The sequence below is a fragment of the Acanthaster planci genome, linkage group LG04 (assembly GCF_054643075.1).
Source record: "Acanthaster planci isolate LZ-2023a linkage group LG04, COTS_SCS, whole genome shotgun sequence".
Taxonomy (NCBI): Eukaryota; Metazoa; Echinodermata; class Asteroidea; order Valvatida; family Acanthasteridae; genus Acanthaster; species Acanthaster planci.
This window is the reverse complement of record NC_141780.1, coordinates 20,563,336-20,576,248: the sequence shown is the minus strand read 5'-3', so window position 1 is coordinate 20,576,248 and position 12,913 is coordinate 20,563,336. Positions and strand designations below refer to the sequence as shown.

Here is a 12,913-nt window from a genome sequence, read left to right as displayed (position 1 = left end):
ATTTTGCATTTTGGCAATCCTGGCCAAACATACGGCTAGCTAGCAGTGAGCGTTGCTTACCTTATAAATATTCATGTAACAAGTGTTGACGTTCCGTACAATTTTGTAACCAGAGGAGTAAACGCTTTTGTGTCCAAAAAGCCTTAAACCAGTCATAGACCACCGCATGTTTGGAACAGCCTAAAATTAAAGTTGATCACCGTCCGAGCTGGTTCTATTTGGTTTGATTTACTTCCAGTATTTTGGGAAATTGCAATCAGTTATTGCAACACCCTCTGCTTTATGCGTTTAACCAAAACGAACTCCACCTCCCATATGTTGATCAGGACTCGTCGACGTGTGGTAATTTATAGGGAGTGTCTTTTTATTACACGCAAACTAAGGCTGTATATTTAAACGTTGTAATTCCCTTGAAGTTGTGTAAAAAATAGTTTAAAGCTTGCTAAGTACACTTTTTGCTCGATGTATATTTTTCGTCTTCACCGTTGACTAAAAAGTACAGATATTAATCTTAATATATAAGGTAACTTACCTTCTATATAATGCAGGCGTCTGCACATGCGCAGTTTACTTTACCAGGTGCCATTTTGCCAAAGATCTGCAAGGGAGATCGCGGCAGAAGCGAGTGGAAATTTTTCGAAAAGAACCTTAAAAAATCGCTACTGTTGGGTAAGAAATGTTTTGTTCACAAGTGCCAAACTTATACAATGTAGCAGTAGTAGTTGATTGGTCCTTTGTGTCATAATTGTAGATTTCTTGTTGCCTAATGTTTGTCAGTGTGCTTGGAAGGAAGTTGTTTTTTCCTAGCTTGCACTTAATTGTACGTACGAAGGCTACGTCATGCACGTTACATGGGGGGATGTTTGCATACTCATTAGATATGCAGAAACCGCCATGGTGAGCACCTTAAAAATGTACGATGCATTGGGGTTGAAATTAAGTCTAGGTACGGTTGTTTCGTTCGCAAAATATTCTCAGGAAAAGAGGTCGCTTCTTCACTTTCATTTTCTGCAAATTTTGCGAAAGATATCAGCACTCTCATGGGACTTTTGACCAGTTTCTTTTAGGTGGTTAATAACATCCAAAAACAACAAAATGGAGATAAATTTTGGTTGAAAAGATGAGGTCGTGAACAAAATTCCAGCCGAATAGAATTCTTCCCAATAAATCTAAATACCCAAGTAGTCTAGGCCTAATAAGCCTGGAATGTGAGAGCCAAGAAATCTGTAAAAGCCAATGAGACTTTTTCTATTGGTTTCAGTGCCTGGCTGCATTTTTCAGTTCATGCTTTTGTTGAATTTTTTGCCTGCAGCAAAGTACAAGAATTATTTTCATCCTCAAAAGTTTTGCATGTTTTAATGGTGCATTCCTACATGCATGAAGTTTCAAAGATTGTGTTTGTATTAAAAGTGTGTGGAGTTTGAGGCACTTTCAGCATGTTCAACACAACCAAAACAGTCAACTCTTCTAGAATTTCATGTGAAATTTGGCAGTAAAAATGAAGTTTTCAGCAAAGAATGGATATTCTTCAGATGTTTGCGTGAAGTGGGATTTACACCTCCATGGATAATTAACATTAAATAATTCAAATTGAATTGTTGTCAAAAGCCCTATAGTCCTATTAACCTTTCCTGAGGAACACTGTTTCTTCATTTTTTAATGCCGTTTTACAATGTACAGAGTCATAACATATGGGAAATTAATATCGAGGGATGTAGCTTAAAGTAAAAAAAAGAGGTTTTTCAGTAATGTTCATGACAAACTGAAAAAAGTGACAAACTACTTGTAATCTAGTCTGGTATTGGTTTCCACCCGTCTTACAAATCCCTGAAAGAACGTGATGGCTTGTACACTTCGGAGGCTAGAACTAGACAACTTTGGCCTGGTCAGTAAAACTTCAACAGTATACCTCTATATTTTTGGTTAGTTTTGAAATGGGTGAACACACTTGCTGTCCTTATTTGTGTTGTAGGAACCTGCAGGCCGCAGCAGCACACCTGTGTTTTCTGGATGATCAAGGGTTTTGTGTATATGAGAAATTGTGGAGAAAAAGATCTCTACAAGCGTTGAATGAAAATATGTGTTCATGAAATACATGTACGTGTACGCCTGGCATCTGCACTTGCAATGTGCATCGGCCAAGTTCGTTTTTTTAAAATCTGTCTTGCAATTTTGCATATTCTATGCAAATGAGCAATAACTCTTGGGAGCGATGCTGACTTGCTGTTGGTTTTTACAACTTTTTTTCCTCACTTTCACAGATGAAACGTCACTGATTTAAGTTCGACCTTTAACTTCATGTTTCCCAATCTACCCTAATTTTTCCGGCACAATTACTGTAAAATTTTTGGGAAGATAAAATTTTCGAAAAATGTGGCAGTACAAATAAAGAGACAAATGTGTCGGGTAGTTCAAACATGTTGAAAAGGGTCCAATGGAAGTTGACGTGTATGTACGCAACTACCCTGACTACATGTGTGTAGCACTCTTTAAAGTTTTGTTCATTTCATTTGAAACAAATGAAACACGACTTGTCTCGCTGGGGTTTTCACTAGTTATCACTTAGCTGCACACTGAATCAGCATGTAAAAAGGGCAAGAAAACGTTTCTAACCGTAACATGGGCTAATGGGCTTCTTTTTGGAATAGCATAACATTTTTCCTCATGAATATATAAATATATGCAAATTTGAATCAGCATAATACATGTAGCACAAAGGCTCCAAAATGCTCTTTAAAATAGTAGAATCTGAATTAAAAATTGAGTTAACTGGGACATAAAGGTGTACATGCATTTTACACACCATATATTTTGGACTACAGTACATGCATTTCTTTAGTTGGGCCCTTTAAATTCCTAGATTTGGGGTAGAAATCTTTACATGTCCAAGCAAAATCTTTTGAGAGTTCCCTCAAGGAATCACAACTAGGAATTCAGAATGCTTTGTATAAAGTAATATACTGATAAAACCTACTGTGTAAATGTATTTTTCTTAGTTACCTTATTACAGTTGGAAAATTTGTAGGTTTGGTCGTCTTTCGTTGGGAATAATTAATTGCCCGGTCAGTCTTAGATATGCAATTACGACCAGATCAAGAGATGGACACTGTTAAAGGGACATCTTCAATGTCCATTCTCCTTACATGTTCCTACATGTACATGTACTCTTTAACATTCATTTAAGACCAGTCAAGCACATAGTTATTCCCATTCATAGATCTACATTACCTTTTGAGTCAGAAAGTCAACAACATTATTATTTCCACCAACTTAATTCAACATGTTTACTTTGTATTTTTGGAGACACACCTCTAGCCATGTCATGATATGTGCCTCTTTGTAAACAGTCTCCTAATATGGAGATTGGCACTTGTGTGGCGAGTACTGCGTGAGATGGTGCAATATCTCACAAGCCAGTGTAGAGTGAGTTTGGGCTTTTTCTTAATATAGGGCTGTGCGGAATATCCGAATAACCAAATATTCGATTGATTATCAAATTTGCGAATATTATCTTCCCAATTTGAATATTCTAATGCAAAATTTATGAAAAGGAAGGGAAAATTTTCTTTTGTTTTAAATGAACAAAATTGCACTATGGGGGCTTATTTCAAGCGGGGCCCAATTTATGGCGCTGCTTACCGTGGAATTCTGTGCTATCTGCGTTAGCTGAAAAAATTCTGTGCTAACCTTTTAAGCATAGAATCCTTAGTTACGGGATATACGCATGCGTACAAGTCAAAATTTCTTGCTAACCCGTGAAATACATTTGCCGTAAGCACCAAATTTTCTGCTACAGTAAGTGCCAATTTTTTGCTTGCAGTAAGCAGCGCCATGAAATTGGGCCCCGATTCAAATGAAAAGTGACAGAAATCTTACAACGATTCAAAAAGTAAATTATTCATTAAAAAATTTAAAAGGAATAGAAATTTTCAACAGGGCAAGAAGTATTGTTTGTCTGTCTCTTAAATCTTACTAAATCGTGGCTGGAGATACTCCTAGATGTGAGAAGCTATAATATCAATTATCAATCATTATGTGCAATTGTGAGTTCTATTGCAACTGATTTTGAATATGGTTTGTTCATCAACAATCTACCTGTCAGTTTGACTGAATATTCGGGTATTCGATCAAATTGAAGGTCAAATATTCGAATAGTGAATTATTTGAATTGACTCAGCCCCATCAAAGTGAAGACTCATTGAAAGTATTGCACCAGCATGCATGTACATGTAAGTGCAGAAAAGGGACCAGATTTCACAGGAGTCATTTCGTGTGGTTCCAGAAAAGTGTTTAAAATTAGCCAGTGGATGCTTTATCAACTGTTCACGACTGGCCCCATGACAGGGTCTTGACCATTAGGAATGGCTAAACTTTCTTTAGTTTTTATGAATATTCATTTATAACATGAATGACCGAAGAGCATGATCAGCCAAGCTTTTGTTTGCTGTATAAAGGAGATAGTGACCGTAATTTCAAAAGCCTACAAACCTAAGAAATGGAAAAAACTTGTGGCACATTCTAGATAAAACATTGAGATTTTTATCCCTTAAAAACAAGAAATGTTTTTGTGTTGTTTTTTTTTTTCACGAGACACATGCATGTATGCAAGTTGTGACCTTTCCTGCAAGATTGTGCCAAGGGGTCGGTGAAATATATTCTGAAATAGCAATGACCCATTCTGATTCCTGCAGAATTAATGAATTGTCATAGTCTGCATTATTGAGAACTTTTCTCTGTCACCACATACACTGTACCTTGCAGAATGTTTACCAAGCTCTTTTTAAAGGGGGAAAAAATTCTTCTGTTTCACAACCGAAGACAGTCTGCTTTGTGGTCTGTCTGAAGGCACTTTTCAGTGGGGCACATTTATCCGTGAGTTTCTTGAATAGAACCACTGAAGCTGAATCAAATGGTATATGTAATCATGCGAAAACCCAGTTCCCAATTATTGAGAGAAACCTTGCTTTAAATGGTAGCACGGGTGTGGTACATTTTACTTACAGTTTACCTGACTTGCCGAAGTTGTCTGCGTGTACATTTAAAAAACAAAACACTCCAATATTGGCCAGTAGGTTTTGGTGTGCACATTTGTGTGCCACTGCGCCACGTAGATGCCAAAATATATTGCTTTGATACAGTAGACTGTACATACATGTCCACAGATATTGACTAGTTTAAGCCTTTGACGTGATTGGGCCTTTTCTTCTTTTGCCATGTCTGGTGGTGGAACTGAGTGTGAATTACAGACTATTCTCTGTTGAGTTAAAACAAGTATCCATTTCATGCACCTGGTGCCTTATCTGCACATGTACATGTATGTGTACATCTATACTGCATTGTTTTCTATTAAAGTATCGAAATTGTAGACATTTACATGTATATTACAAATATACAGGTCTCTAAATGTGCACTGTATTTCAACTCAAAATTGATGGAAATTTGATTGAGTAATGTGACCGAGTCAACTCAGTTATGGATAAAAAAGATATGCGTAATGCATGAGCACATGAACATGGAGCAGGATACCAGATGGACTCTTTGATAGTCCTGGTTCCAAGACAGTATTTTTTTTTTCTTTCTCACTGTTTATTCCCTCACTGAATAGTATGGTTTTGCCTGATTTAATTTTAACCAATTCTATGCTGTGCTCGATTCTGTAATAGATTTTGTTTCACCATTGGGTGGTAATTTCTTTTGCTTTGAATTCAATTCTTGACTTGCACGAATTACAGAGCCTGGGTTCAATCATTATCCTGTAAATTGCGCCCTCCAGTGAACGTAAATGTGATAAATTAACAGTGGATGTACAGTACAAACATGTACATGCATGCATGCTTGACAAATATCAGGTTATAATGTCTTGGTACCAAACCCTTTGGATGCTATGCATTAAGTTACTTTTTAAAACAAGACTAGCATGTTTTTAGCCAATCTGGAGATGACACATGGGCCTTGAGCGGGACCAAGAGAGGGCGCTATTTCCTCAGCAACGGAGGCTCCTTGGGTGCTAAGTGCACATTGCTGGTTCTCAAACGAAGTAGGAAACACAAGCTCTTTGTAACAGATGAAGAGCTTCTGCTCGAGGCAGATAGTTTGGCTGTTAAAGGTTTAACAATTCACTAAGCTTTACACCCATCTATTTCGCAGCTAGCCACCGGGTGTTAGTTGTACTTGTTACCCAATGTTTGACTTGATGCACACGTTTACAAGTCTTGTTTACTTGTAGTTGAGTGCTGATCGGAGAATTGGTTCCTTTGATGATGCCCAACCGCATGTGCAAAAATAAAAATGTGGCGAGTCCTGACAAAAGTTTCAAACAGTTGTGAAGTTGATGCAAAATTTGGAACCTTTGCCCTGCTGTATGGTCTGCTGAATGAACCCCAACAGTCCCAAATCCTCCAATTTCAATACGATTTTGCATACACCCGAGGGGGGTTAGGGTCAATGCCTGTTACCGTTAACCCCCTGGAGTTGCAAAGTGCAGACACTCCATCTGATGAAAATATGAGTCCACACGCAGGCATGATAACTAATCTGGCCGCATTGAATCTGTGCTACACGTGAAGTGTGGTGCTTTATGAAGCTTGAGGCTGTCATCAATTTATAAACCATCCAGCAATTCTTGAAGGTGACACCCTCGTGCACGTGGCAGCTTAACTGGGCATATTGCTCAATATTGGTTGGGGGGGGCAGAGGTTACAAGTGTGCTTAGATGTTGAACTTGCTCCAGCCATTAAATTTACCTTGTTTGTTTGAACAGAAGTGGACATGTGTTCATCAAAGAATTCAAAACCACAGGGCAGGCAAACAACCAGCCATTTATCCTGTCCAAAATATTGATAGTGCAGACAACAGTGCATTGTATGTGCTTGGAGAAATGTGACATTCTGTGCTCGAAATCTCATATGATGTTCAAGTTCATTGTGCGTCTACTTTTGTGGACATTTTGTTCCGATTTGAAATTTCTTTGTCAGATTTTGAGCGCTAGTTGTTACCAGATGATGCTAATGAGCTGTGCAGTATGTAAAAAAAAAAGCAAGGTCAATCTGGAACAAAGCACACGCGCGACTCTGCATGGGGCAGTCGAATTAATGCTAATTCATATGAAACAAAACACAGTACAGGGGGCCAGTCACGTTTGCATTGCTTCCCTTACAGTCTTAAATTGCTGTAACCAGTGTTCCAACAACCAAAAGATGTTCCATGCTTGTGACTAGGCACGCGGGTTGCAGTTTGAATGAAGCAGTAGAACAGTTTCTGTTCTTGTAAAGTTGTTTTTCCCTTTTGCGGTCACGCATGGACGGAACAAATTTACCCGTCGGTTTTGGCATTGTAATGAACTTTGGTTTTCATTTCAAAATAGAAACCACTCTCTCGGTTCAATCCAGTTACAGTGCCCAAGCCAATACGCGTGAAGAACAGGTTGTAAAGGGGTTGAGACTTGGCAAAAAATGTTGAAATTATCGGGAAAACACTGCTAGCGTGACGGTAACTTTCAGGCTCCCTCTACTGTGTTTTGTTCTGTATGTGTAAACTGAGGCTGCTTCCAAAAGTTACGGCTTCAGCCAACAATAATGTGTGTTCTTATGGAAGGGAGTGGCTATCAGTTTAAGTCGTGTCCCATATGGGCGTGTGTTACTACTAGCCACAGCCAGTTGACTTGGATGTGGCTGGTGTTTTCCAAATAGGGTTGGGATGTGAATTTTGAATTTATTACTTTTTAATTGGCCCTGCAGTAGCACCCCTGGAGGATTGCAAAAAGAATTTCTTTATCATTTCTTTATCACAGCAAAACTGACCAGAGTAAGTTGGATTTTAAGTTGCTACCCTCGGAATCTTATTGTTATGTTTTGAACTGTTTCCTAACGCAGGGCTTTAATCCTCATGGGTCAGTCATAAGCTGAGGTGCGGATGACTGTCACTACCAGAGCATCATCAGTAGGATTTTGGTTTGATTGAAATGGATTGACCAGCAGTCGCTTGAAAGGTGATCTAGCCCGACTGAACCATGGCTGCCAACCAGCCCAAATCCCAAAGTCAGGTACCCACACTCCCACCCACTATTCTCATAGTGCCCAAAGTGAGCATTCAGCAGGATAAAGCCCAGGCTGGTGCCAGCCCCCAGCAAGAGGGCGCATCACAGAACCCCGCAGCAACGCAGGGTGTCCAGACAGCGTCGGGCTTGCCGTCTGGACAGCAGGTAGTGCTCAATCTACAGCAGGCCCAGCTGAGCCAGAATGCCAACCTGTCCCTGGGGAGCAACATCACCCTGACCGTGCAGCCCGCTCAGCAGCAGCAGCAGCAGCAGCAGACGAGGCCGGCCAGTGTGGGTGCAACTGTGTCCCAGCTGGCGGGCCCACAGGTGAAACTGGAGGGCCGGAAACAAGATTCCGCCAAGCGTCCCAACAAGGTGGGGGCATTCCTCAAGCCCCCCGCCAAGCAGCCTATGCAGGTCCCCCAGCGAGTGTACCGAAGGTCTGTAGCAGCAATACACATGAAACAGATGCAGCAGATTGAGAAACGGGCACAGACGGGTGCCGTCGCTCAGCCAGTCAAATTGCCTGGGCTGTTGCCGCCAAACTCACAACCGGGTCACATCTCAGCCATTTTGGTGAACACAAAGCAGTTGCAGGGAAGCAGTGCCAACAGCATTACCATCACATCTGGAAACCAAGTGGTGGCCACCATGGGAAAGTCCAGCACAGGCAGCCCAACCTCCAGTACCAAGAGCCAGCCGGTGCTGGTGCAGACGGCCATGTCACCCAAGATCATCGTCCAAGCCGCCCCAACAGGCACTGCACACCAGACGGGGCCAGGCAAACCCGTCATGTTCACCGGAGGGCAGAGATTCACAATAGTTCCCAACACCCAGGGGAACCTGTTGTCGCCAACATCTGTCGGACCTACGACGGCTGCTACCGCTGCCACATGTGCCACTGGAGGTGGTGCCAGGACTGTCTCCCCGACAGTTGCTCAGTTGGCACGGCAGCAGCGATTACAAAAAGCGCTGGCAGCACAACAACAGCAACATCTCATTGCACCGAATCCAATCAGTCAAAGGCCTATCGCCCTCAAGCAAACAGCGACCAGTCCCGTTCAGATATCCCCCTCTGTGTCTGTTGCACCAACACAGATGCAAGCAGTAGCAACTTCAGCGTCAACTTCAACTGTGGGCCAGATTCAGTTCACCCCCAGGATCCCACTAGCCATAACCACCCAAGCCCAGCAACTGCAGCAGCAACAGATCCAGGCACTGACTCCGAAATCCAAGATCACACTCGGCCAGGTTGGCGCCATCTCCACCGTCCATCATCGCACGGCCACTACAACCCCTTCGACCAACACAGATTCGGCAGCCGGCACAATTGCACCAGGAAGTAACATCGTGGCTCCTCATCAGGCGCCGTTGACCATCATACCAAAACAGATGCTGACTGGCACCGGTCAATTCATCCTAGCATCGGGCATCCAGGTGCCCTCCAGTCTGCAGGGAACCTTTAGCCTCCAGACGGTCAGCACACCACTGTCGACTGTCCAGGCCAAGCTGATCCAGACACCGGTGCAAGGGGGCAGCTCCACTCAGGCCAGTGTCCAGACAAACATCATGCTGCAGGCTCTGCCCAAATATTCCCAAGCACAGCTGAAAGCAGGAAGCAGTCCCGCAAGTCAAGTTCCAACCACAGTGGACCAGGGTTCCACGTCAACTTCCACCGTGCAACCTCACCTCATACAAACATGTGGTGAAAAGGCAACCATTGGGTTGATTCAGGTGAGAAGTCAGACACGAACAAGAATTTTTTGGTCATATTTGGTTGCAGTTAAATTAAACGTAAATTTAATTTCATTAAAACCAAAGGATAATTTATCAATTTTTAAAATGTAAACCAAGCTATTGAGTTGCCTGCTGCACTTTCCATGACTGGAAACATTTGTTTGCTCTGTTAAGTTGTAGCCCAACCGACTGGCAGACTGGTACCCATTGGTTACATTTTGACATGGAATAGTGAAATAAACATTGTTTACCCATGAAATACTGGCACCATTTGAGGTACTAAATTTCCTGCAGCTTCACCCTCAAATACATGTACCTCCCTTTCCAGAGCCTTGTCTTCATTTTTTTAATTACTCATTTTTCCACTAAATCAGTCAAATGTGGGAAGAGGTTTTTCCTTTGTTTTGAATGAACTATTGCTCGGATTAATGTGAATTGAGCATATGTATTGAATGGAAGCAGACCTGACCAACTGTGTTCACACTCGTAACTTATCGAACCAACCCGTGATTTCCAGGTGAACATTCTTTAATACACCCGGCATACAACGAAACCTTTCACTCATTCCACCCCCTGCAGGTGAACCTGTCCCAACCTCAGCAGTCCCTGGCCACCGTCAACACCCTCAGCCAGCCCATCGTCCGGGCCACGGTCCAGGCCCCGATCCCCCAGTCGCAGGCCGAGGGCTCGGTGGCCTACCGGCCCCAGCTGCTTCAGGTGACGGGACTGCCCAACCAGCAATTCCTGCAGGTCGTGCCGCCACAGCAGCAGCAGCAGGCCATTCTGCCCATGCCCTCCAGCCCGCAAGTCTCACAGGTACGTAGGTCATGTTGGAAGCTAATACTAACTCCTTTAACAGCAAGTCAGGGGAGCCAGGCTGGCGCAGTTCTTCCTTCCCTTTCGTCCTATCCTCTGCAGGCTGGATTTGTTTCCTTTGCTGGATCCACATATGGGTTGGGTTTTCGGCCCCTACGTGATACCAGGCTCTAGGGCACCTTTGAGGAATCATTGGTTTCAATTTCAGAAATACTTGACAGTGATAATTCCCCGGAAAGCTTCTCTGAAACCTTCAAAATACAGCACTGTATCGTTAAAGCATGGACACACTTCTTTATATTTGAAAACATCAGGTAAATTAATAATGTCGGGGATCTTCTGTCCCAAATTTAATAAAAAATTTATAGATGAGTGTTGACTTCTGGTTTGATTAAGGAACGACAACTTTTTTAATCAAATTTGCAGTGAACAAGAAATGTCATTCCTCTTGATGCATTGTTGGACATTTTCTGATTTATCAGCGATTAACATTACCTAAGTGAAAATATTGCGCTCCAGTCATTCATGAAACATTGATAACATTGTTCAAATATTTTACAATTGCTGCTCTTCCATGTCAGTTTTCAGAAGAAGTTGAAAACAAAAAAATTTCCTGATCAAATTTACAGGCATGTAACTTGCTGATTTCCTTGTTTTTCGTTTCACACGCATGCCATTTAAATTTGAAAAACACTGTTCAAAGTCTTTTAAAGATTGAAATTTCCTCATTTTTTGTTAGAGTCCAAGTTGCATGCCCGAATTTAAATTATGCGAATATGAAGAGAAGATGTAGTCAGTAGATTGCATACCAAATATTGCCTTGTTTGAGGGAGTGTAGCCTATCAGATTCTTTCTAGACCTTATTTTTAAAATTCCTTTTGGAATATTCTTGCTGTCGTCAAATTGCAGGCAGCAGTGTCTGTGCCGGTGCCAATTGCTCCCAAGATTGCCTCGCCCAAACTCAGCTTGCCCCATCCAATACTCACCCCGATCACGGCGGATGCCGACAAGCCCGCATCCAGAGACCCCATGTCAAGCATCGATGAGGCTCTCAAGTAAGGATCGCCACATTCCCGTTACCAAGAGTGGAGCATTTCAATAAATGGATGCCGAATCCAGTGACGCTGTTAATGGATATTCCCGACGGCCCCCTTCAATGGCAGAAATTGCATTGGGATTTGCTTGGAACACTTGCTACGCACAGTAGTTATCGCAGTCTCTCCCTCCATCGTAGGGGGCCATCGGAACCACCAGTCATAACATAACCATGACTGTCAGATTTGTTTGTAAAACTACTTCTTGCTCCACTATCATGAGTCCAATCCTAATGAGCCTGTTGAGAATTTCAAAAAGGCAAGTTTACTGAGAACCAGGCACCTGACATTGTGCCAGTTGGTTCCTGTGAGTTGGCACAAAGCCACCCTGATAGGACCGACTTTGCTCAAAAACACTGACATTGTCAAATGACCTGTACAAAACGTTTCATTTTGAGCACGTCCTGTCTGAACACCAAACTCATACTTTGTCAAAGTTTTGAATAAAAAATGTAATCTCTCAAACACTTAAAATTATCAGTGCATGTAAGTACCACAGTAGAGATATGGGCCCATGATCAAACTGTTGAGGTAATCTGTATTGTCTCTCTCCCAGGTACAAAATGCCTTACCCTCAAGCAGCAGTCCCTCAACGAAAGCGAAGACACTCCGAGATAGAAGAAGGTGAAGAGGAGAAGGAAGAGACGAAGAAGGAGGACGCCAGTAAGGAAGGTGAGTGTTGGGTCGTACAATATAGTAAAAGACCTCTCAGACGAGCGACTCAGTCACAGATGAGCTGATTTCCGGGGGGGGGTTTGTAATGTTGTTATGTAGACTACGAATCGAAAACACCTTTCAGCACGCAGTGTATGGGATTTCTCGGTGTTGATGAATTCCAGGTTGACTGCTCATTGACACTTCCAAGTGTGGGCTTTTACATCCACTTTCTTGTTTTTTTAAGTGTTGAGTACGGCATGATCTCCAACTTTTTGTCCACGCTGAGGTCGTGATTGGTCTGGCTTTGGGGGTTTTTTTAAATTAAATTACAAAACTTTAATAATATGTGAAGGATTAACATTGAGGCCATTTTTTTTCTATTTATTATGCCTACTAGTGACATCTTCGTTCCTTTTTCTCTGATTCCCAGCTACACAGGACGAAGACAACATTGAGTTCACATGGGAAGATTACCTGGAAATAACCGGATCCAAACCTGCCCCACACACTGCCTTTAAACATGTAAGCACACTTTGTTCCTCGTTTATGGACCACAATGTAACACATAAACGAG

At 42.2% G+C, this 12,913-nt stretch overlaps 1 protein-coding gene across 2 annotated transcripts in view; it reads left to right on the top strand.

Moving 5' to 3' along the window:
* Nucleotides 1–561: 561 nt before the first annotated feature.
* LOC110986917 (scm-like with four MBT domains protein 1) overlaps nucleotides 562–12,913 on the top strand; it is a 32,749-nt gene continuing 20,397 nt past the window's right edge. Inside the window, exons 1-6 of one of the 2 annotated variants that reach the window (XM_022249235.2) lie at nucleotides 562–669; nucleotides 7,872–9,769; nucleotides 10,352–10,588; nucleotides 11,498–11,643; nucleotides 12,239–12,354; nucleotides 12,770–12,861. In XM_022249235.2, the coding sequence (XP_022104927.2) occupies nucleotides 8,009–9,769; nucleotides 10,352–10,588; nucleotides 11,498–11,643; nucleotides 12,239–12,354; nucleotides 12,770–12,861 (2,352 nt within the window). In that variant the 5' untranslated portion in view covers nucleotides 562–669; nucleotides 7,872–8,008. Of the gene's footprint in view, nucleotides 670–736; nucleotides 947–7,871; nucleotides 9,770–10,351; nucleotides 10,589–11,497; nucleotides 11,644–12,238; nucleotides 12,355–12,769; nucleotides 12,862–12,913 lie in introns of those variants that run through there. The other variant, XM_087135443.1, reaches the window with a different exon arrangement.